Here is a 25,171-nt window from a genome sequence, read left to right as displayed (position 1 = left end):
TAGGGAGACGTTGGAAAGGGTGCAGAGGAGATTTACCAGGATGCTGCCTGGATTAGAGTGTATGCATTATGAGGAGAGACTAAAGGAGCTAGGGTTCTACTCATTGGAGAGAAGGAGGATGAGGGGAGACATGATAGAGGTGTACAAAATATTAAAAGGAATGGATAGAGTGGACAGCCAGCGCCTCTTTCCCAGGGCACCAATGCTCAATACAAGAGGACATGGCTTTAAGGTAATGGGTGGGAAGTTCAAGGGAGATATCAGAGGGAGGTTTTTCACCCAGAGAGTAGTTGGTGCATGGAATGCGCTGCCTGGGGTGGTGATGGAGGCTGATACGTTGGGCAAGTTCAAGAGATTGTTAGATAAGCATATGGAGGAATTTAAGATAGAGGGATATGTGGGAGGAATGGGTTAGATAGTCTTCCGAGTGGTTTGAAGGTCGGAACAACATGAAGGGCCTGTATTGTGCTGTATTGTTCTATGGTTCTATGTGGTTTCGAGAGGGATTGACAGGGTGGATACTGTTTTCCTTAGTGAGGGGGCCTAGAATTAGGGGGCATAACTTTAGGATAAGGGGCTCTCCTATTTATGATGGAAATGGGGACAAATTTCCTCTCTGGGGATCATCAACCTTTGAAATTCTTCACCCCAAAGAGCCAGTGGAGCCGGAGTCATTAAATGTATTCAAAGCGAAGATCAACAAACATTGGAACTACAAGGAAGTTAAAGGGTATGGGGAGAGAATGGGAAAGTTGTATTGAAAGGTGGAACAGGCTTGAGGGGCCAATTAGCCGACTGCTGCTGTTTCTTACGCAAGGCCTGTGACAGGGTAAAACACGGGAAGGTCACATGTAAAAATGGGCAACAGTACAAGGTGAAAGGGGGAGGCAACGGGCCAAAGGATGGGTCCAGAGGAGGACAAATGGGAGAAGCATCAGTGTCTCCTGAAACATCTGTACATCTGTAGCGGGTCTGGTGGAAGGACAAGGTGCTGCTTATTGAAGTTATGTTGAGCTTCATTGAAATAGTGCAGGAGGCTGAGGACAGAGAGTGAGAGTCGGGTGAAAGCTGAGGTGAAAGGCACACAGACTTTGGAGGCCACACCTGCGGAACGAAGAGAGCCATTCTGTACACACACTGTGTCTGTTCTGCACAGTGCAAAGGTGGCTTCATGAGCGGCAAACGTGGCTCACCAAGGTGCCAGTGAACCACTGCGTCGTGTGCCTGTCTCCACCTTCAGTTCTCAAAACCAACTTTGCCTTGTTTATGATTTCACCAGTTAAACACCCTTTGCATTTCTGCACGGCAGGCAGGAGAATGTGCGGGCAACAGAGAGAGAACACGAGAGACTTGTGTTACTAAACAATAACTGGTTGCCCAACATTGTTTTGCCAAGTGCAAGATCAACATCATGGGTAAGGCCATAATCTCAGACACAAGAACAGGTTCCTTAGGCCTGTTGTAGCTGGTCTGTCACATCTTAGCATCTTGCTTTGCTAACCATTAGTAATCTTGCCGAATAGAAATAAAGAACAAAGATTATGCAGCCTGTGGAAGTGACCTTCCAAAGCAACATGGAGAGGTTCCGAGGTCCTCCCCTTGAATGATTGATCAAGTTTGCAGGTTCAAATCACACCGAGGTTACAAAATGTCACTGTCTGCCATCACTTGCCTCAGTCTGACCCCTGAAGAGGGAAGCTCAGGATAACCACTGGCAGACAGACCGAGCTTATCTGGGGAATCTGAAGCTTATTATCACTGAAGTTTGGTTTTATATAATGTGTGTGGCTGCCGGTGTATCAGAGGAAGAAATTGAAAGCTAAGTGCTGGGAGATGCCGGTACAGTGGTTCAGTTCGAGGAGCAAATACCAAGAGACCTACAATAATCAACCTGATGTTTGCGTGTTCAAGTCCCACAAACTCATCTGGAGAATTTAAATTTAATTAATTTAATTAAATCTGGAATTACAGAAGCTGGACTGTTGTAAAAATGTGGCTTTTAACTGCCCTCTGAAGTTAACCTTTTGATTTAAGGGAAGTTAAGGAAAGGCAATAAATGCTGGCCTTGTAACAAAAATACCGTGACAGGAAGTGAGTGCGACAGTGACGGGAACAGAATGTTTCATGGAAGGACTGTAGTAGATGTTTATGGGGCATACTTTCTTCATACTCAATAAAAATGAACCTGCTGACTGTTGTCAGGGCAGCATCTTGCTGCTGTAACTCTGGATATCATGCAGGATTTAACTGGGTAGCACAATGGGGCAGCCAGTAAAGTCACTGCCTCACAGCCCCAGAGACCTGGGTTCAATCCTGACCACAGGTGCTGTCTGTGTGGAGTTTGCACGTCCTCCCTGTGAGTGCATGGGTTTCCTCCAGGTAATCTGGTTTCCTCCCACATACCTGGTAGATTTTTGTTAGGCACAAGTGCTGGGGTTATGGAATTAATGTGGGTAAGTGGGATGGAATGGTGGAATAAGACTGAGGGAATATATGGCCTTGCCTTGTCTTGGTAGTTTCTGACTGCTAACCACTAAATAACCTCTAGATCCATTGTTGAGTATTCTCCTGCTATGCTGAATGAAAATTAATCTTCCAGATACATTTTTTGTCCCTTATAGGCTCACTTGATTACAAACAATTCAGTCACAAAGTGTACAACTACACCACATTCTGGCTTGAGGAGGAACAGGGGATCCTTTATGTTGGAGCAAGAGAGGCCATTTTTGCTCTAAATATGAGAGACATCAGTGACAGCTCCATGAAAATGGTAAGGATCACATATCACAGGGTGATAAAGTGTAGGAGAAGGCTGTTTGGACGGCGCCAGCTCTGTTGGAAGAGCTCACCAATCAGTCCCACTCCACTGTTCTTGCCCCACGGCACCTTTTCAATGGCCAATGTTCTTTTGAGAGTTATCATTGAGTCAGGGCATCATTAACAACACCAGTGTTTCTTGCCCACGTCTCACTGCCCTCAGCAGTGGTGTGCCAGCTTTTTGTACACCAAGATGGTTTCCTCTTTGAGAATTGATTTAATGCACTTTCTGAAAGTTGCCAGTAAATCGGTTTCCACTGGGCAGACCATTTGTAAAGAACAACATCTGTTACAGAAATGTGAGTTATAAGTGATGTCGGTAGCAATGAAGGCAAGAAAGCAAATCAACATATGAGGTGGGCTACAGGTCGGGGGTAATCGGATCAGAGGACCTAGACATAAATCAGTCTCTGCTTTAAAGTCTGTCTTTACACTTTCCATTAAAATGTCCTAATTTTCCATTGATAAAACCTTAAACTGCAGACCAAGTGCTGGTGATTAGGATTAGTGTAGATAGGTACTTCACGGTCAACATAGACATGGTGGGCTGAAGGGCCTGTTTCTGCGCTGTATGACTCTGTGGCTGTGTGGCTCAGGTGTCAGACATACCACAACATCAAAGCAAACAGCTGGCAAATTTACACAGGGCAAACTGGAAGAGAGTCTCAGTAAGACCATCAAAGCCCCGGTTACTTCAAATGGAGCATGATATTTCAGTTAATTTTATTTCCCTCTACATTATATTATTCAAGAAAGACATTCAAAACAGATTGTGGATATTCCCAGGTAATTAGATAGCCACATGAACGATAGAGAAATGGGGGGCTATGTGGGAGGGAAGGGTTAGATAGATCTTAGAGCAGGATAAAATGTTGGCACAACATTGTGGGCCAAAGGGCCTGTACTGTGCTGTAACGTTCTATGTTCTGTGTTCTATCTTCACGCTAGCTTTAGGCTTCTTAGCGGAAAATGTATCTGAGGACTCATTAAAAATCCATTCGATTTGCTCAATGTATTCATAAAACAATAACGAAAGCTAATAATGTGCTCCATCCCTGCTGGGCATGGGGACTGGAGGAGCTCTGATCAAACTGACCAGTGATTGGAGGATAATGAGTTAGTCACCAAGCTGGCATTGGTCAGCAGATCACATGCTGCCTGCCCTGTTGTTTTGGGGCAGCCCAAGCTCTCTCAGTCCCAGCACATTCCCTTCAACCTGCTGAGCAAAAGGAAATAGAGTCATAGAGCACAGAAACAGGCCCTTCAGCCCACCATGTCTATGCTGACCATCCAGTATCTATCTACACTAATCCTATTTACCAGCACTTGGTCTGCAACATAATTAAGTGTCAGCGCTCTTGGGTGGATTACCCAGCCATACACCTGGCCTGGACTCTGCTAGTGGGTGGAGTATAGGTTATTGACGTGCTTGTGTGGGGCAGGGATTCTATATCCTAATGGAGGTCAGTACAGCTCCATTCACATGGCAACTTGGCCTCTTAAGGAAAGTTCCAACTCATTTCCAGTCTGTGAACCTGAACACCCCGACCATGTTTGGTTACCCCCCCCCCTCCCCATTGCTTATGTTGAAGAGGGGTGGTTGTCAGTTCTAGAACCAGGAAACACTTGGAGCAGTGGTTTCTCCGAGTGACCTCCAGTTCAGCTGCCACTGACCAGGGAAAGGGCAGAGCAGGACTTGAGCTTGTGCTCGTCGTCACTCTGAGAATGTAAGTGCAAACTGCTGTCCCTCATTGAATTCTGCATGGGAATCTTAACTTGATGCTCTAATGTATTTCCATGTTATTTTGTTAACAGTTGCAGTGGGAAACAAAACCCAGAAAACGATTGGATTGTCTAAATAAGCGGGGAAACAATGAGGTATGGGAAATGGATTAGACCATGTGAACTTACCTTAAACACTTCTCCCCGTGACCTGTTCACCCGTCACCCCCTGTTGCTTGCTACCCTACACTGGCTCTGGTCCAGGCACCACCTCAGATCTGAGGTTCTTGTCTGTGTTTTCATAACTGTACCTTTCCATCACTTGGTAAGCTGCTGAAACCTTCCAACCTTCCAAGATTTCCAGACTTCTCCAACTCTGACCTCTTGTGCAGCCCCAATTTTAATTTCTCTACCACAGCCAGCTTTGACAACAGCTGTGGAGATTTTCAGCAGGAGGCAATGCAGCCCCTTGGAATTATTTCCCAAACCTTTCTCACTCCTTAGGATGCTCTTTGAAGCCTAACTCCTTGACCAGGTTCAAGAACAGCTACTTCCCTTCAACCATTCAGTTTTTGAACCAACCAGCACAACCCTAATCACTACAGTTTAACAACACTTGGACTGCTTTGGTCTAATAGTTTTTTTGTTATAATTGTGTTCTTTCTTGAAAAAACTATAATTTATGTTTAATTTATGTTTTTCTTGTGAATGCAGCTTATCTGATGCTATGTGCCTGTGTTGCTGCTGCAAGTAAGTTTTTCATTGCACCTGTGCACACATGTACTTGTGCATCTGACAATAAACTTGACTATGAAGGTTCTGTTGACCCATCTTAATATCTCCCTAGATAATTGTTATCAGATTTTGCTTTAAAATGCCCCTCTAAAGCACAGTGGGACATTCTGCCACGTCAAAGGCACTATGTAAATGAAAATTGTTATCGATAGATGCTGGCATTTTGAAATAAAATTCCGGAGAGTTAAGTACTGACCTGCTCTTAAAGTGTCCTGTGCTCTTTACAGATGGACTGTTATAACTATATCCGTTTTCTGCAAAGATTCAATGGAACCCATTTATTCACCTGTGGCACATATGCATTTCATCCTCAATGCGCCTACATTGTAAGTATTTCTTCCAGCATTCTCTCTCACCGAGCATCATCTCCTGTCGTACTGATTATTTTGATTTTATTATTTCCCCACCCTCATCCATAAAGGAGATTAAGAAGTTAACTCTATCAGCTGTCCTTCAGGGAAAAGAGATTTGCCCTTATGACCCTACATTTGGATACACGGGTGTCATCGTTGGTAAGTATTAAACCTTGGGCGCATCCTGAGCTGTGTATTTGTATTTCAGTTTTAAGTGTGAACTAACTGGTATCAATTTTTCATTGGTATTGGTATTGGTTTATTATTGTCACGTACTGAGATACAGTGAAAAACTTGTCTTGCATACCGATCGTACAGGTCAATTCATTACACAGTGCAGTTACATTGCGTTAGTACAGAGTGCATTGAGGTAGTACAGGTAAAAACAATAACAGGACAGAGTAAAGTGTCACAGTACAGAGTACAGGAAGCAGGTAGTGTCTGACCTTAACAAAGGGCTGTCGAATCGCGTTTAACTTGCACTTGAGATTCAGACAGGTGCTCTGAGTGGGCTGTGCTCCTAGTTGGGAAATTACTCCCATTATGCCTGTTAAGAGGATACATACTAGAAATAACTTTGGTGTTGGGTGGTGGATTCCCTCTCCCCATGCTGTCTGCCTCTGCAGCACCTCTTTTGATATTGGTATTGGTATTGGTTTATTATTGTCACTTGTACCGAGGTACAGTGAAAAGCTTGTCTCACAAACCGATCGTACAGGTCAATTGCAGATACATTGAGTTAGTACAGAGTCCATTGATGTAGTACAGGTAAAAACAATAACAGTAGAGTAAAATGTCACAGCTACAGAGAAAGTGCAGTGCAATAAGGTGCAAGGTCACAACAAGATAGGTCGTGAGGTCATAGTCCATCTCATTGTCTCAGGGAACTGTTCAATAGTCTTATCACAGTGGGGTAGAAGCTGTCCTTGAGTCTGGTGGTACGTGCCCTCAGGATCCTGTATTTTCTGTTCTGTTTTATCATTTCTAATTATTGCATTGCTGCTTTAAGCTTCTTATTTTGCTCTTTCTAAGCAGTTAAAGCACATGTTCCCGTAGCTCTAGGGTCAGCCCACCAGGCCTTGCCTCAACCTCTGTGGCTCTGAGGACAATTGAGGACATAACTAAATGAGCATCCCCTCCATTGACTCTGTCTACACTTCCCGCTGCCTTGGGAAAGCAGCCAATGTAATCAAAGACCCCTCCGACCCCAGCCATTTTCTCTTCCCCCCCCCCCCCCATCAGGAAGAAGATACAAAAGCTTGAAAACACGCACCACCAGGCTCAAGGACAGCTTCTATCCTGCTGTTCTAAGACTATTGCATGGACTTCTCTTATGATAAAGATGAACTCTTGATCTTTCAGTCTACCTTGTCATGGACCTTGTACCCTATTGTCTGCCTGCACTGCACTTTCTCTGTAACTCTAACACCATATTCTGCATTCTGTTAGTGCTTTTCGCTTTGTACTACTTCAATGTACTTATGTTTCAAAATGATCTGTATGGATGGCATGCAAAACAAAGTTTTTCACTGTATGCGTGACAATAATAAACCAATTACCAATTCCTATCTATGGGCCCATATTTTTTTATTTATCCATTTTTAAGGTGGGTTTGTCATTGGCAAGACCAGCATGTATTGCCCATCCCTAATTGCCATTGGGAAGGTGATGGTGATGAGCTGCCTTCAGTGCTCTTGGGCAGGAAGTTCCAGGATTCAGCCAATGACAATGAAGAGTGGGCGACCTAGGCTGCAGAGACGGACAGCACGGGAAGAGGGAATCCGCCATCAAACACCATATACTTATTTCTATTTCCAACCTAGGAAGGTGTGAGACTTGGAGGGGAATCTGCAGGTGGTGTTCACATGCACCTACTGCCCTTCTCCTTGGTGACAGAGGTCATGGGTTTGGGAGGTGTTGTCAGATTAGACTAGTTGTCAGAGCTGCTGCCTCATAGCTCCAGCGACCCGGGTTCAATCCTGACCTCCGGTGCTGTCGATGTGGAGTTTGCATGTTCTCCGTCACCTATGTGGTCTCCCCAGGGGCTCCAGTTTCTTCCCACATCCCAACAGCATGGGGGTTGGGAGGTTAAACGGTCACTGTAAAAACCACCCCTTGTGTGTAGGTGAGTGGTAGAATCTGGGAGAAGTTGATGGGAATGTGGGAATGGGAATAGGTGACTGGGAACATTAATGGGGGGATGCTCGGTTTGTGAGTTGATAGTAGGTGCTCAAGATCCTAGTTGGAGTGAAAATCAAAAAAAAACTGCAGATGCTGGAAATCTGAATAAAAACAGAAAAGCTGGAAAATCTCAGCAGAGTCGGCAGTAACTGTTTCAGGTCTGGGGCCATCGTCAGAACTGAGAAAGAGAGACAAGTTAGTTGAGGTAGCAGAGAAGGTGGGAGAGCACAATGAGTGGAACAAAGGGAATTACCCTGATAGGATGAAATAATGTGGCAGCTCAGCGGCAGTTAAAGGTTGAAGTTGCCCTTTCCCCATGAACCCCCAATTCCCAGAATTATTTCTTGTAGCTCTCAAGTGCAATCCCGTGCCTCTAAAGTTGTTTTCAAGTTTGCAGTAGAACTTTAAATGGGACTATAATTGTTAACGACTCAAATTTGCACAATCTGCTTTCTCACAGACAATAAAATCTACACTGCCACACTCTACGGGTTCCACGGTCAAAGGGCAAATATAAAAAGGAACCCTGAACAGCGGTCATTCAGGATGGATGATTCATTCACCAATTCCTTGAATGGTAAGAAGAACAATTCAAGCATTCAGTATCACTGTCATCTTCCCGGGATAACTATTCTAGACAGAAACAAAAATAGAAAATGTCGGAAACACTCAGCAGGCCAGGTAGCATCTGTGGAGAGAGAAACAGAGTCAATGCTTCAGATAATGACCCTGCAGGCAGAGTGGATTCTCTCTCCAAGGATGCTCATAAGGGTCCAACAGCTTGGAAACAGGCCCTTTGGCCCACTGAGTCTGTGCTGACCATCGAGCACCCACTTTACACCAATACTACATTAATCCCATTTTATTCTCCCCATTCTCTAATCAACTCCCCAGATTCTACCTCTCACCCCACACAGTGGCCAGTTAGCCAATCAACGAGAACCTCTTTGGGATGTGGGAGGAAGCCAGAGCAACCTGGAGGATGGACATGGTCACAGGGAGAACGTGCAAACTCCACACAGACAGCACCAGAGGTCAGGGTCAACCTTGGGTCCCTGGAGCTGTGAGGCAGCAGCATTTACTGTGACCATGAAGCCACAGGACTTTTACCCTTGAATATCTGAGCTATATTTAACTCCAGAACCAGCACAAAATGGTTGATGTTTAATTTCCTTCCAAAATATCCAGCAAGCCAGTCAGCCCAGGAGTAACTGGGAATGGGTTATAAGAGTGGGCCTTGGTCAGGGATGTATAAATCCTTTGAATGAATATCAAAAACAAGTCCTTGTTAGGAAAATTTTTTTTCATCTGCTCCTAATTTGATGGCTTTTTCAATTCTTCTTTTGTGTTATATGTGCTTTGCAATTCATGTGCAGGCAGAAGAGACTTAGGTTAAGTCAGCACTGTGTTTGGCACAGACATTGTGGGCCGAAGGGCCTGTCCCTGTGCTGTACTGTTCTATGTTCTATGAGTTGAGGGGAATGCAGGGAGAATAATCGGTGTTTGACGGTGTTGAATCCACCAGCCAAAGAGCCTGTTCCTGTGCTGTACAACTTCTGTGACATTCATCTCTTTCTTTTTCAATCTTTTTATTAGTTTTCAAATTAATACAGATTAATATATAACATCGATGTTTGTACATGTAATACAAAGAGATCAGGATAGCAATCATGGCATACATAATCATACAGAACAATAAAAATATAAAGAATTCTGCAGATCCAACGATCTCTGAGTAAATGAATATAATATAAGGGAAAGGAATGAAAAAGATTTATTATGTATATAAAAGAAAGAAAAAATAAAATCCCCAAATCAATAAGAAAAGTTATAACAATATATCAAACCAAACTAAACAGAAAAATTTCAAAAAGAACAAAAAAAAGAAAAAAAAAGGACTGGACTGAAATCTCTCAGTACGTTCATCCTCACTGAGTGGCAGAACTTTCTACACTTCTGAAGGTGGAAGCTCTACCTAAAAATCACGTCTGGTGCTACTGACTCAGGATGAACTTACAGGCAACAATTAATTGCTCTTAGCAAAGCGATAGTCGATATTTCGGGAGACCCTGCAATAAGGACATTGCTTCCACAGGTGCTGCCTGATTCGCTGAGATCCTCCAGCAGTTTGTTTTTTGCTCCAGATTACAGCATCTCCACTCTCTTGTGTCTCCAATTCATTGTTCTTATTCAGAGTCCCAAGTTTAAAGTCAAAGTCAAAAGTCCAGTTTATTGTCATATGCACAAGTACATGTGTGCACAGGTGCAATGAAAAGCTCACTTGCAGCAACCATCACAGGCACATTGCATCAGATAAGCAGCATTCACAAGAAGAACATAAACATAAATTAAACACCATTTTTACAAGAAAGAAGACAAGTAGAACAAAATAAAACTAAAGTCCATTTTAGTGCAAAGTGATCAAAGTGGTCATAGTTTTGCTATACTGAGATAGTGATTAGATATCTTTATCTATATTAGTCACGTGTACGTCAAAACACACAGTGAAATGCATCTTTTGCGTAGAGTGTTGTGGGGGCAGCCAGTTGGTTCATGACCCGAATGGTTGAAGGGAAGTAGCTGTTCCTGAACCTAGTGGTGTGGGACTTCAGGCTTCTGTACCTCCTGCCCGATGGTAGCTGCAAGATGGTGGGGGATCGTTGATGATGGACGTTGCCTTCTTGAGGCAGCGCCTCCTGTAGATACCACCGATGGTGGGGAGGGATGTGCCACTTGAATCTGTCTCACTGAAATGGGAACAGAAAGCTGAAAGTGGGTAGGACAGGTTCTTGAATGAGGAAGGAGGTGTCAACACTGGTCCAGACCCCACCCGTTGCACCATCCACACTTTACGTTGCTGTGTGTTGTGCCTTTATCTCAGTCACCAACTCAAGAATACACTCGCCGCTCTTTCTCTGTTTCAGACATAAACTTTGTTGACTCAGTGTTAGTGAGGGAGCGTGTCCATAGCTCCGTGGGTGATGACGACAAGATTTACTTCTTCTTCACAGAGAAGCTGAAGAGAGAGTATAAGTTTAACGGAAAGCCGCTGGTCACCTGGGTGGCCCGTCTCTGCAAGGTAAGAGGATGTCTGAGTGTGATGATTGAGCAGCGTGCGGAGGACACAATGTAAGAGGTTATGAAATGTTCAGGCAGTCCCCAGGTTACGTAGGGACTCCATTCCTGAGAACTGTTCATAAGTCAGAAATGAACAACGACAGTGTGTGTGTGTGGGGGGGTGGTGGTGTTGGGGGGGGTCACGGGCATGGCGGTGATGGGGGAGCGAGCAGGCACAGGGGAGAGTGGCTGCCAGCCAGGCCTCACTGAGTCAGTGAGTCTGCTCAGTGCTCCTGGCTCTGCTTGGCTCCACCCTGCCCCCCGAGTGTTGTGGCTCATATGTATGTACGGGGTATCCATCAGTCAGGCATTCATAACCCGGGGAGGACCTGTGTGGATATATAAATGTGTTCAAGTGGTGTGTCAACCTTCACTACCACTTTTCAGTACAACTTTTCAGTTAGGGTTACAAATAGTTCTCAGGAATGGAGCCCTTTTGTATCCTGGGGACCCTGTTAACAATCAAGATATCTTTATTAATCACATGTACGTTGAAACACACAGTGAAATACGGTTTTTGTGTAGAGTGTTCTGGGGGCAGCCCGCAAGTGTTGCCACGCTTCCTGCGCAAACATAGCATGCCCACAACTTCCTAACCCGTACGTCTTTGGAATGTGGGAGGAAACCGGAGCACCCGGAGGAAATCCACGCAGACACGGGGAGAACGTACAAACTCCTCACAGACAGCCAAGAGGAAGTGGGTTCTAGACCCACTCCAGAGACATGAGCACAAAACCTGGCTGACTCCAGTCTACCACCAGTGTTGTCTTTTGCCTGAACCTTTAAACCATACATAACACAGAGACTCTTGAAATTATTCAGCAGGTTCAATAGCATCAGTGGGTAGAGAAGCAGAGTTAACAATTTGGTTGATGACCAACCTCCCCTTCATTGACTCCGTCCACACTTCTCGCTGCCTCGGGAAAGTAACCAACATAATCTAGGACCCCTCCCACTCCAGTCATTCTCCCTGCTCCCCTCTCCTGTCAGGCAGAAGATACAAAAGCCTAAGAACGCAGACCACCAGACTCAAGGACTGCTTCTATCCCACTGTTATCAGACTCGTGAATGGATCTCTTGTACACTAAAGGATGAACTCTTGATCTCCCAGTCTACTTCGTTGAGGCCCTTGCACCTTACTTGTTTACCTGCACTGCACATTCTCTGCAACTGTTACAGTATATTCTGCATCTTGTTTTCTTTTTACTACCTCGGTGTAATTATGTATGGCATGATCTGTCTGGATGGTACACAAAACAAAAGATTTTCCACTCTGTCTTGTTACATATAACAATAATAAACCAATACCAAAACTAATTGGGCTGAAGTGGTAAATTTCCACCTTCTGCCAGTGCTTTCATTTGGATTTCCAGGGTCTGCAGTATTTTATTTCTTTCCCTCTCTCCTCTCCCAATGGATGTTAAAGATCCTTATAGCATACCTTTGAGGAAGGTCACAGGAATTCTGGAGTCCAAGCCAATATCTATCTTTCAATCAACATTGCTGAAAAATATATTGTCTAATCATTATCATTTGAATGTCAACCACCAGGCCAGGTTGGCAGATTTCTTTCCCTGAGTTTGTAATAATGACCTTTATTGTTTTGTGGCCACTAGAATCTTTCAGTTTTATTACTTGAATTGAAATTCCTCAACTGCTGTGTTGGGATTGCGACTCAAGTCTCTGGATCAATGGTCTAACCTTTCAGGTAATGGTCTTATAACTTAATCAAGCTGTCATACCTTGGACAGTTCCTCCTAAATCCATGACCTCCCACACCAAAGGCGAGGACAAAAGGTGCTAAAAGACACTCCCCACCTGCAAGTCCCTCTCCAAGTCAAAGTACTTCTTGGATCTCTTGAAACTACAGGTGAATCCAAACAAATGCCCCATTATGCTGGGGCAACACCTGATCTTTTACTTCCTTGATCTTTGACTTAAAGAATGAAAATGTTAATTTGTTTTCAAGTCACGTAGAATTGGGAGCAAAGCTAGAGGCCAAGTAGGTTGATGGTAGTTAAGTAGCAGCATGAAATGTGCACAGATTTATTCTCAATATTTGATTTCTTTGTGCCGCAGAGCGATGAAGGTGGAATGAAAATTCTGCAGAGGAAGTGGACGTCTTTTTTAAAGACCCGGCTTGTGTGTTCCATCCCAGAATACGACTTCCATTTTAACATCTTGCAGAGCATCTACGTGTTGAACCAAGAGCACTGGCAGGACACCATATTTTATGGAGTGTTTGTGTCACAGTGGTAAGTACAAATGCTGTGTTCTGATTTTATCATTGTAAATAGCGACAGCATCTTAATGAATGGTGCATGGTGGTGCTGGTGCCCTGGTAAAGAATTTTTGATTCTGTTTTCCATTTTTGATTTCCCTTCTGCATTCACAATTAAGTCTTGATTTGAGTTTCCATTGGTGTAAAGGATGGCCACATCTCCCTTGTGCAGTTTGGGAAGACTTCAGGCTGTTCAACTCCATGACTCTGTGAGATATAATCTCCCTAGACGGTTCCTTGACCCAGGATATAATCTCCCTGACCCAAGGTTTAATCTCCCTGGATGAGCTCTCTAAACAGGGAACTAACTCTCTGGTTCTCTAACCACAGTTCAGATCACTGGTTGAGTGAATCTCGCTGGAGGTTTTATCACAAGACCTCCTGCTGTGAGCCACCCCACACTCCTGCCCTCGATCTGTGCCCCACCTACAGCTGTATGAATGGGAGCGGGTGCTTTGTCACCCATTTGATTAATCTTGTCAGTAAAACAGATTTTTGTCTCATCTGCTATTTGTTTTATAACTAAAGCCTTCAAGGTAAATCAAATAGAAGGAACTATTTTGTTAATGTCCCTGTGATCTGTCTCTGAGTTTGCATTCAACTGAAGATTTATCTTTAACCCCGAAGATTTATCTTCAATCCTGGACACTCCTGGAGACTGGTGACTCTAGGGTTGACCCGTGATCTCTGCTGAGATTGTTTGCAGACATTTGGGGAAAGTGCACTGTTTAATAGCAAGACATCTAAATCCCGTGGATTGACACGAGTGAACTTCTTCACCGCAGTGTTGTAACGAGAAGTTTCAGGCATCAGCTGAAGCACTGAGGCAGCTGCTACCAATCTCACTGTGTGAGGCCATCGTCTTTCTAGTTTCACTAACATTTGACTGGTTCTTCTCAATAACAAAGGCAAAACATACGAACATCCGCTGTCTGTCAGTACACCATCACCGACATCCGAAAGGCGTTTGATGGGCCGTACAAGGAAGATCAGGAATCTCCGCGACGGTGGTCAAGATACATGGACCCGGTTCCAGAGCCTCGCCCCGGATCGGTAAGACCCTTCGATGGGTAAATGTGACAATTTTGGGTCTGTGATTTGTTGTGTGGCTCAGACGAAGCAGTGGTTGCAGTGCATACCATCTACAAAACACAAAGCAATGACTTGCCAAGGCTTTTCCAACAGGAACCATTAACTAACATAGATTCGTGGTGTTAGAAGGAGAGAGGGAGGGAGGGAGGAGGAGAGGTGGCAGACAGTTCTCAGCCCTCTGCTGACTTGTGGTCACCTGCTGTGTGTGACAGTGCATTACAGATGAATTCAGGAGAGCAGGCTTCATGACATCACGTGATCTGCCGGACAATGTCCTGGACTTTGTGAAGAAGCATCCACTGATGGATGAAGACGTCAGACCTGTGGGAGGCCGCCCACTTTTTACAAAGAAGCACGTGAACTACACAAAGATTGTAGTGGACACAGTCACAGCACTGGATGATAAACAATACAATGTGATGTTCATTGGAACAGGTAGGTGTAGCAAGAGCCACGCTCCCTTCCTAAATCTGTGGTACTTTGAAGCAGACCATAGTGGGATCAGCCTACTCCAGACCCTTCTTACCCATTTAGGACCACAACAGGTGTTTGGAGTGACACTTGGATGTTGTACTCAGTGCGTGGCCTGAGGTGACACTAAGATGTTAAGCCTCTCTGGAAAGTTAAACAAATCCCCCAAACTAGCTGAGGTAAAGCAGACAATTCTACTGAAACCCAACTGTCTGCCTGCACCCAACTCCGGCAAAGTAAAACCAATCAAGTGGTTGGTCATCTAGTTTGTGGGACCTTCCTTTCAGTGGGAAAATTTGGATTTGACCTAAGTGAATCTGGAATAAAAGGGAGTGGTGACCATGAAAAATCGGGATTGTTGTAAAAACCCATTTGATTCACAAATATGAAGGAAATGTCCCACCATGACCCTTTCTGGCCGATATGTGACTCCTGACCCACCAATGCTCCCTCAGTTCAGGGATGGACAATAAACATTGACCTTGTCAGTGATATCCACGTCCTGTGAACAGATTCCTAAACAAAAGGCGCTCCACCAAACCTCATTCAAGGCCCTGATATAAATATTAATTTATCTCACTGACAATTGGAAGGGAATAACTCAGTGTCCCTGCCATATTATTCAGGATCAGGATGCAGTGAATGGATTGTTATTCTGCCGGCTTTGCTATGTATTTGTTCCGAAGTATTACTGAGCTGGAAGAGAATTGCCAGCACGTGTCTCCAATATGACTAAGGTCTCTTGTTTCACAGATGATGGTTGGATACACAAAGTAGTGAGCTCGGGAGGCAGCACACACATCATTGAGGAGATCCAGCTCTACGAGGAGCCACAGCCTGTGGAAAGTCTGGTATTAGCCAGAGCCCAGGTACGGCCTCACCTTATTAACCATGCACAACTGTAAGTGGATACAGGCAGGCTCCATTTTCAGAATCTACAGTCAAATGTGACAGGGTGAAGATGGGAAGGAACATCAGTGGAGCTCTGTAACAGCAGGACAACCAATTTTGTCACTCCAGTACCCAAGCAGTAAATGGGTCGATAACCACCCCCCTTCACAGCCCTGTTGCTCCAAGCAAACTGTAGCTCATTTGGTAGTATTTTGGCTTTTGAGTCAGAAGGCTGTGGGTTCAAGTCTCACTCCAGCTACTTGAACACAAAAATCTAGGCCAACACTCCAAAGGGTTGCAGCATTGTCAGAGGTGGCATCTTTCAAATAAGACATGAACTAAAGTCTCAGGTAGATTTAAAAGCTCGTGTGACCCGTTTCATCAAAGAGCTGGAGTGGTTATCCCCAAAACCAATGCCTCTCTAATCTGGCCGTTATCACATTACTCCTAGTGGGACCTTGCTGTGCACAAATTGGCTCCTATGTGGAGATGGTGATTGGACTTCAAGTTGCTTTATTGGCTGTAAAGCTTTGGGGAGTCCTGAGGTGGTGAAAGGATCTATATAAATGCACTTCTTTCTTTCAACATTTTCCTGACTGGAGGTTAATGTTTCTGAGGTTTGAGCCCTATGGCCTGACTGAAGTGAAGCTTTGACAAAGACAATGGTTGTGATGGTAACTGCTTACTGCGAGCTCGATAAGTTGAGAAGCTTGTTATGCTTCCAGGGAGCAGTAGACAGCAGCTTGCTTGTGACATGCCTTCTAATGCGGGTCCGGATAGTGAGTGACATCTGTCTGTTTGGTCATGGCAGCCTCAGCAGGGCCTGAACCCGTCCAATGTTTCGCCCACACCTCCTCCCGTCAGGGTGGGTGGTGAGCAGGAGTTACTGGGCCACAGATCTCACCTCCTGGGCACAACTACAAGGTCCCAGATGGTTGCTGAAGTCGGCAAACCCAGAGCAGCGACTGAACCTGACACCTCCTGCGTCCCGTGGCTGAGGAAGCAGCAGCTGCTCCCTCTGAACCTTCAGACCAAGCCCGCTGCTCTTGAGCAGAACCTCAGCCACAGAGCCAAAACAAGGCACGTCACAGTCGTACAGTGCAAAAACAGGCCCTTAGGCCCATTCTGTCTATGCCGACCATCAAGTACCTACCTCTACTCTTCCCATTTACCAACATGTGATCTGTAACCTATGCCTGAGTGATCAAGTGCTCTTCTAGATCCTGTATAAATGTTGTGAGGGTCCCTGCCTCTACCGCCCCCTGCGTCAGCAATTTCCAGATTTGAACCCCTCCCTGGGTGAAAAAAGTATTTCCTCAGATCTCCTCTCAGACCCCCACCCCTCACCCTGAACCTACACTCTCTAGTTTTAGACACTTCGGCTCTGGGGAAAAGGTTCCAACTACCTCCCCATCTATGTCCCTTATAATTTTATCCTGTTATGTGAAATGGTTCTTTTCGGTCTTAAGGATCAAGGACTCTGGACACGAGCTTTGGATATCAAAACTAGTTTAATCACAAAGGCAAACATGGGGACAGAATGGATGGGAACAGACACACACTCACATACACGAAGGAGACCGCGAACATGCGAGGGGTGGGGCATTGCAACTAGGATAAGATACACTCACACACACACACTGATACACACAAGCACAATAACAATGTACAAATTCAGGATATAATACTTCAATGCTTGACCCACACTAGTATTGGCTGTAACACTACCCGGAGTCTGAGTGAAATGCTCCCAAACCACGTGGTGATGCACTCTTACCAGTGATCTCTGCAGTGTTGTCTCACTACTCCGGGGGTCATCAAAAGAGGAAGGGCTAGGGGATTGCAGCCCTTTTTATGGTGCTAGAAGGCTGGGTGGAGCCTCACTGTTGTGATTTAAATGAGCCAATGGTGTGGGGGTCAAAGACAAAGGCACCTGCCACAGCCAATGATCAGGCAAGTTCAGAGTGGTCAGGTAAATTCAGACACAAAAGGTACTCTCACACCTGAGGGATGGGTGGAGCCGCACCTTGATTGACAGTAGTATCACTTCCGATCAGAGGAGCAATGCTGTCCTCCGGTCAGCGGGGGTCAGTGTCATTATTGTCACGTGACAGCCATGTGCTGTCTCACTACATATCCACCTCTATCAGGTCCCCCCTCAGCCTCCTCTGTGCCAATGAAAACAAGCCGGGCACATCCAGTCTCTCGTCACTGCTAAGGCAACACCCTGGTGAACCTCCTCTGCACCCTCTTCAGTGCAATCACGTCCTTCCTATAGTGGGGCAACCAGAACTGCACACAGTACTGTAACTGTGGCCTAACCTGTGTCTTATAAAGTTGTCCCATAACCTCACTGCTCTCATATTCTATGTCTGGCTACTGAAGGCAAGTTACCTGTGTGCTTTCCTCACCACCTTATCCATCTGTGCTGCTCCTTTGTTGTTAAAACCCAGTCAAATGCCAGGAGCAGGTCAACCGCCCAGCCTGGTGTGTTTACTGCACCAACAACAAACTGCTGGAAGAACTCAGTGGGTCAAGCAGCATCTGTGGAGACAAAGGTATGGTCGATGTTGCAGGTCGAGACCCTGCATCAGGACTGAGAGTCTAACTCGGCTTCTCTCTCTTGGTCCTGACGCAGGGTCTCGACCTGAAACATCGACCAGACCTTTGTCTCCACAGATGCTGCTTTAATTTGCTAAGTTCTTCCAGCAGTTTGTTTCTGCTACAGATTCCAGCATCTGCAGTCTCTTGTGTCTCCGTGTTTATAAGATTTCTTTATTAGTCACATGTACATCGAAACACACAGTGAGATGCATCTTTTGCGTAGAGTGTTCTGGGGGCAGCCCGCAAGTGTCGCCACGCTTCCGGCGCCAACATAGCATGCCCACAACTTCCTAACCCGTACGTCTTTGGAATGTGGGAGGAAACTGGAGCACCCGGAGGAAACCCATGCAGACATGGGGAGAACGTACAAACTCCTTACAGACAGCAGCCAGAATTGAACCTGGGACGCTGGCGCTGTAAAGCATTAAGCTAACCACTACACACTGTTATGATGACTATTTGGAAATTAAAATAGTATTGGGCCACGGTGCGCTCTGCACAAAACAATGATTTACCCTCGAGGTGTGCCTGCTTTAATTACAGGGGATGCTGTTCATTGGATTCGCAGAGCAAGGGTGATTCAGCTCCCCGTGTCGAATTGTCGCAGTTACCCCAGCTGTTGGGATTGCGTTCTGGCTCAAGATCCTTACTGCGGTTGGGATGGTCGGGTTTGCCAGGATGTCCGGATGCAAAAGGACAGGTACTGTCGACCGCCTTGTGTTACAATGAAAGGATGTCTCTCTCAATCACATGGATGGTCAGTGGTGGGGTTTAGGTGCAGGGGTCCACGTACCTCCTTGTAAGGGGAGATAAGGAGAAATTATAAAGTGACCTTTCTGGAACCAGATCCAGTTAAAACATAGAACAGTACAGCACAGGAAAAGGCCCTTCGGCCCACAATATCTGTGCTGAACACGATGCCAAATTAAATTAAGTCTCCCCTGCCTGCACATGACCCATATCCCTCCATTCCCTGTATATTCATGTGTCTATCTAAATCCTCTTAAACACCACTGCTTTCACCACCACCCCGGCAGCCCATTCTAGGCAGTTACCACTCTCTGTGTAAAGACAACTTGCCCCACATATCTCCCTTAAACTTTCCCCCTCTCACCTTAAATGCATGTCCTCTAGTATTTGACTTTTCTACCCTAGGAAAAAGATTCTCAGTGTCTGCCCTAACTATGCCTCTCATAATTTTATAAACTTCTATCAGTTCCTGGTGAGCTGGCAGAAACGGATCCTGTAGTGGCTTTCAAAAGGGAATTGGATGAGTTCTTGAAGGGGGAGGAGTTGCAGGGATACAGGGAAAGAGTTGGATGGCAGTCTCAGAGAGAGGCCACTGTTTCACCTGATCACCATCCCCCTGAGATCTGGTGTAACTTGAAAACAAGATCAGCTGCAAAAATGGGAAAGATTTTAATAACCGGCAGGTTCCCCATCTGTTCAGGAATAAAAACCAGCAAGTGCTGGAAATACTTTGCCAGTCAGGCAGAAGTCCATTTTAGTACAAAGTAATCAAAGTGGTCATAGTGTTGCTAAACTGCAGTGATTAGGGTTGTGCCGGTTGGTTCAAGAACCGAATGGTTGAAGGGAAGTAGCTGTTCTTGAATCTGGTGGTGTGGGACTTCAGGCTTCTGTACCTCCTGTCCGATGGTAGCAGCGAGAAGAGGGCATGACCCGAATGCTGGGGGTCTTTGATGATAGATGTTGCCTTCTTGAGGCAGCACCTCCTGTAGATACTACCGATGGTGTGCCCATGAAGTATTGGGCAGAGTCCACTACTCTCTACAGTTCCTGTGTATTTGAATTGCCATCGTTATTGGACTCCCACAAACAGTGAAAGAGTGACCCACGACACTGCTGCAACACTGGTGAAGGATAGTAACCCAATTTCTAGCTGCGAGTATTCTGTTTGGTACAACAGCCCGCTCAAAGAACCTGTTGTGGGATAGTGACTATGCAGGTGGGGTTTGAGAATGAGAGAGGTGGGGGTGAGAGGGAGCGACTGGAGGACAGAGAGAAAGAGGGGCAGGGATAAATAGAGAGAAATAGGAGAGAAAGTAATGAGGGAGAGAAAGAAGGGAGAGTATGGAGGCTCCAGTGCACAGGGTCACAAGAGGCTGCAGAGGGTTGTAGACTCAGCCAGCTCCATCACGGGAACAACCCTACCCACCATCGACATCTCGGTGCCTCAAGAAGGCAGCATACATCATTGAGGACCCTCACCACCCGGGACATGCCTTCTTCTTGTTACTACCATCGGGGAGGAGGTACAGGAGCCTGAAGACCCACAATCAATGATTCAGGAACAGCTTCTTCCCCTCCGCCATCAGATTTCTGAACGGTCCATGAACACATGAACACTACCTCGTTATTTCCTTGTTTTTGCATTAGTTATTTAGTTTTGTAATTTATAGATTTTATGTCTTTGCACTGTACTGCTGCCGCAAAACAACAAATTTCATGTCATATGTCAGTGATAATAAACCTGATTCTGATTCCATCCAGTTTCTACTAAATGTGAGCATATTGTTAAGATACTTCTTTCTCTCCTCTTCCTTTACCCACATCAGGTGTGAGCCCTGTTTTAACCAGTGTCTGGTGTACCAATGAACTCTGTGGTTCTGGGAGATACCTAAATGGTATCATTTGCTCTCCTGACTCTGGGCTGGAGTGGAGTGGAGCACACTACCTGTGAATTGTGGTTGTCATAGCAAACTCAATGCAGGAGGCAGACAGACATACCGCATGGAAACAGGCCCTTCAGCCCACCAAGTCTATACTGACCATCGTACCCATATACACCAATCCCATTTCATTCTCCCCACGTTCCCATCAACTCCACCCCCCCCCCCCAGATTCTCCCACTCACTAACACACTAAGGACAACTTACAGTGGCCAATAAACCTACCAACCCGCACGTCCTTGGCATGTGGGAGGAAACCGGAGCATCCAGGAGAAATCCATGCAGTCACAGGGAGATTGGGAAAACTCCACACAGATAGCGCCAGGGGTCAGGGTAGAACCTGGGTCGCTGGAGCTCTGAGACAGAAGCTCTGCCAGCTGCACCACTATGCTGCCTCACCAAGGCATAGAAGGTGACAGACTATGTACTGGTAAATGGGATTAGTATTGGTGGGTACTTGAAGGTTGGCATGGACGGAGATGTCACAGTAGGACTCTGTGACATCAGAGCCACAACATTTGCTCAACGTGTCCGAGCCCTGGGACAGGACCTTCACACTACACAGGGATCTGTGGTTATTTTAGGGAAAGGGGAGACCTCTATTTCTCTGAACCCAAGAGTAAAGTCCTAAACATTTTGAATAACAATTGGGAATTGGAAAAGGGGAGAAACAATTGAAAATGAAATCAGTAGGAATAAGTTGGTGGAAATCACTCAAAGGGCGATAAACTCAGGGTAGTAATCAGGTTCAGTCACTCTCAGCGACAGTGGGCATCAGTGTGAGCCCTGTTTACTGGAGTGCCCCCTCACTGGGGTTTGGGAATGAGGGGGTTGGCCGGGTGAGAGGGGCAGGTTTGTCTCTCGTGGCTGCCGCTCCACTCTCCACGTAGCCGCAGTGTAAGTTCTCCCCTCGGGTTCTCCGCTGTCTGTGGGCTTCCGGTTCCGGCACTTCCTTCAAAATTTGTTTTCTCTGTTGCAGAGCTGGGCTGATTCAAGACATTACAAACAGGAACAAAGGGTGTTTGGACAGCAACACACGTAGTATGTATCTGTTTGCTTTCATGTGGGCACATAATCCGTACTGTTGACTGTAATGGCCCGTGGTACGTGGGAACTGCTGTCACAGATCTACTGGTCTGGGCTTGGAGTGAGAGTGTGTTGGCAAAACCCTGAGCATGGGACAGGCCTGGGAGAGGAAGGGATCCAGTTTAACACAGGGAAAAAATATAGGCCAGGAGAACAATGGTGTTGCTGACTGACAGATATGTAAAGGAATGGGTTATGTTTTTGCACTGGTAATCCAGCAGAAAGGACTAATACACCAGAGAATGTGAGTTCAAGTCCCATTAGACATTGAAATCAGTTTAGAAGCAAGAAGATAAAAAGATGATATTAGTAAAAGAGTCTGTGAAGATTCCAGGTTATTGTTTAAAAACCCAACTGAGTTAACAGTGTCCTTTAGGGCAGTAATCCAGTTGCCCTCACCCTGTCTGGCTGGTTTGTGACTCCTGTATAGTTGGCTCTGAACTGCCCTTTGATGTAGTTTGGACCATCCAGTGGTGCCTGGAGTGACTCGGGTTGGACTATTATTTAGCAGCAACAATTGTGCGGTCCAACCGGGAACAGAACGAGTGTCTGTAAAGCTGTTCGGAGTGGGACTGGATGGATGGATGCATAGAACTGGCATGGATTCAACACCCCAATATCCTACCCTGCTGCTTCTGCAATGCTCACTTCCTGACCACCACCAGGGAGGCTGGTTGTTGTATTATGGAACTGCACAGACTACAAGCCACAGCCTCCATTTCCAATCTGCACTGAGCCACCTGTTCTGAGTCCGGTCAGAGATTCTGGTCTTAGAGAGGAACAAAGGCATCAGGAAGCACTGGGGTGTGATTCACCTCAGTGCAGCTGACGTCTCTTACACTGCCAGCCGGAATCAGAAGCTTCGGGGACAGCCTGCAAACCCCACCACTCACACACAGAGAAACCAGGAGCACATTGTGCAAGGGTCATAAACAAGGTGGAGATTAACAGGTCAACACTGTTCTATCGATGTCTCGTGCACAGAGTCTGCCTGCCTTGGTCTTCAGTGGCCTGGATTATGCGAGGTGATTAAGTCGAGATCCCTTCACCAGTCCGAGCCTCCTTGTTGAAATCATTTCTCAACTACAAGCTGCAATCACTGTTCCCCTGATCAGGCACCACCCTGCAGTGCCAGGAGGGACACCGCTGGCATGGGACTCCGTCAGATGGAGGTGCGCAGATGTGTTGGAGAGTGCTCTGTCCACCATGGTGAAGGGTTCTTTCAGAGCTGACTCACCCAGTCCAGCAAGGACATGGCAGCACTGAGCTCTGTAGGTCCTAAGCACAGTTCTTCAAGCACACGATTCCAAGCAATAGACACAGTTGCTCCAATGGATCTTTGCCCCATTTCACGCATTTCTCAGCAGATTTACATGAATTTAAGTGATGTACACAGCACACATTTGGTAGACCAAAAGAGGGTGGAATCCAATTTCTATTGATGAAATTATCTGTATGGATGGCATACAAAGTTTCTCGCTGTGTCTTGGTACATGTGACAATAATAAATCAATTACCAACTACCACAGGTGCATAGCATCAAATAAGCAGCATTCACAAGAAAAACATAAACATAAATTGTACACAAATTTTACAAGAAAGAACACAATTGGAACAAAAAGAACAAAATCCATTGTAGTGCAAAGTGATCAAAGTGGTCATAGTGTTGCTGTGCTGAGGTAGTGATTAGGGCTGTGCAGGTTGGTTCAAGAACCAAATGGTTGAAGGGAAGTAGCTGTTCCTGAACCAGATGGTGTGGGACTTCGGGCTTCTGTACCTCCTGCCCGATGGTAGCTGTGAGAAGGTGGCATGGCCCGGATGGTGGGGATCTTTGATGATAGATGTTGCCTGTGCAACATAGTCGCTCCATAGTGATGATCGGATAGGAATATCTTCCTAGCTGTAAGAATGTTCCTTTTAAGAGGCTCCTATATTCCTAGCATATTGCTGCAAATAAAATTGTGTTCTTTTCCCACCCACAGTTATAAGCAGAAGAGTCCCGGAGGGATCGGACATTTTTTTGAAGTGCCAGCTCAGGTCGAACACAGCCATCGTACAATGGTACTTCAGTGGGACGGAAATCCCCAGCAGTGGTGGGACACACTACTGGCGAGAAGGCACTTTGTTGGTGGTGAAGATGGCATTCAAATCTGACAGTGGAATATACACCTGTTATGCCCTGGAAAATGGGATAAGCTATGCTGTGGTCTCCTACAAAATCAGTGTGACTGGCGGCAGAACAACTTATTAGCTTTCAAGAAGAATTGTTGAAGAAAATTCTAAAAAAAATTGTCCACTCTCTATGTTAAAAGAGAATTCCAAAGCTAACCCTTGCAAATACATAGGAATAGGTTTGAATCGATAACTTAACATCCAATTTGTTTAGTTGAAGTAGATGAGATGTCTTGGTAGGCCAAGGCAGACTGCTTCAGTGATAGACGCTGAAGTTTAAGTTGAGGTGAGGTAGGGGGACAGGGGGTTACTGAGTGCAGGAAAATAGTGGGTGTGGTTGTGGGCTGGATGACCAGGAGCATGGCGTAGGATTTGTTCTTGTGATAGAGTTTACTCTGGCTGTGGGGTATTTATCGCTTGTCTTATGGTGGGGGAACATTAGTGTGAGGTCTGGGGTCACATTAGCTTACAGCAGGTGGGGGAGGCAAGAGTGCAGGGCTCCCTTACCTCAAGGCCAACAGTCAACCAACTGGGTTTAAGAACAGCTCAACACGAACTGTATTGAATCAATTCTTTGCCTCGCTGGCCGTTTGTGACTCCAGCGCAGAGACAGAGGGGACCACAGAGAAAAGGTAAATCAAGCAAGATGATCGGTTCACCTGGGGAGAGAAGGGCGGGGTAGGGAAGAATAGGTGAAGGTGTTATGAGAGCTGGGGAGGCCATCACATGTCTCGCCGTTACCTGCAGCGCCAGGTTAGTACGGGCAACGTCTCCACTGTGAGAAGTGCAGTAAGTACCCAGCAGACCCATGCACCAACCACGCAGTCATTTCAAAATGTTGGTGATTCCAGTGGTTTAAAGTGAGGACAGGAAGGGCGAGGAGGGGAAAGGACAGAGGG

The 25,171-nt window shown here is 45.8% G+C and overlaps 1 protein-coding gene across 1 annotated transcript in view; it reads left to right on the top strand.

Annotated features, from left to right (window-relative positions):
- The window catches only part of LOC127576877 (semaphorin-4G-like), a 29,478-nt gene extending 5,127 nt beyond the window's left edge, over positions 1-24,351 (top strand). Inside the window, exons 3-15 of the mRNA XM_052027685.1 lie at positions 2,622-2,770; positions 4,633-4,695; positions 5,562-5,660; positions 5,756-5,846; positions 8,329-8,445; positions 10,793-10,947; positions 13,065-13,240; positions 14,175-14,319; positions 14,571-14,793; positions 15,583-15,730; positions 18,899-19,024; positions 21,994-22,055; positions 24,083-24,351. Of these exons, the coding sequence (XP_051883645.1) occupies positions 2,622-2,770; positions 4,633-4,695; positions 5,562-5,660; positions 5,756-5,846; positions 8,329-8,445; positions 10,793-10,947; positions 13,065-13,240; positions 14,175-14,319; positions 14,571-14,793; positions 15,583-15,730; positions 18,899-19,024; positions 21,994-22,055; positions 24,083-24,351 (1,823 nt within the window). The remainder of the gene's footprint in view (positions 1-2,621; positions 2,771-4,632; positions 4,696-5,561; positions 5,661-5,755; positions 5,847-8,328; positions 8,446-10,792; positions 10,948-13,064; positions 13,241-14,174; positions 14,320-14,570; positions 14,794-15,582; positions 15,731-18,898; positions 19,025-21,993; positions 22,056-24,082) is intronic.
- Positions 24,352-25,171: the final 820 nt, after the last annotated feature.

The sequence above is a fragment of the Pristis pectinata genome, chromosome 12, assembly GCF_009764475.1.
Source record: "Pristis pectinata isolate sPriPec2 chromosome 12, sPriPec2.1.pri, whole genome shotgun sequence".
NCBI lineage: Eukaryota > Metazoa > Chordata > Chondrichthyes > Rhinopristiformes > Pristidae > Pristis > Pristis pectinata.
The sequence above is the reverse complement of the archived record's forward strand: the minus strand, read 5'-3'. Positions and strand labels throughout refer to the sequence as shown.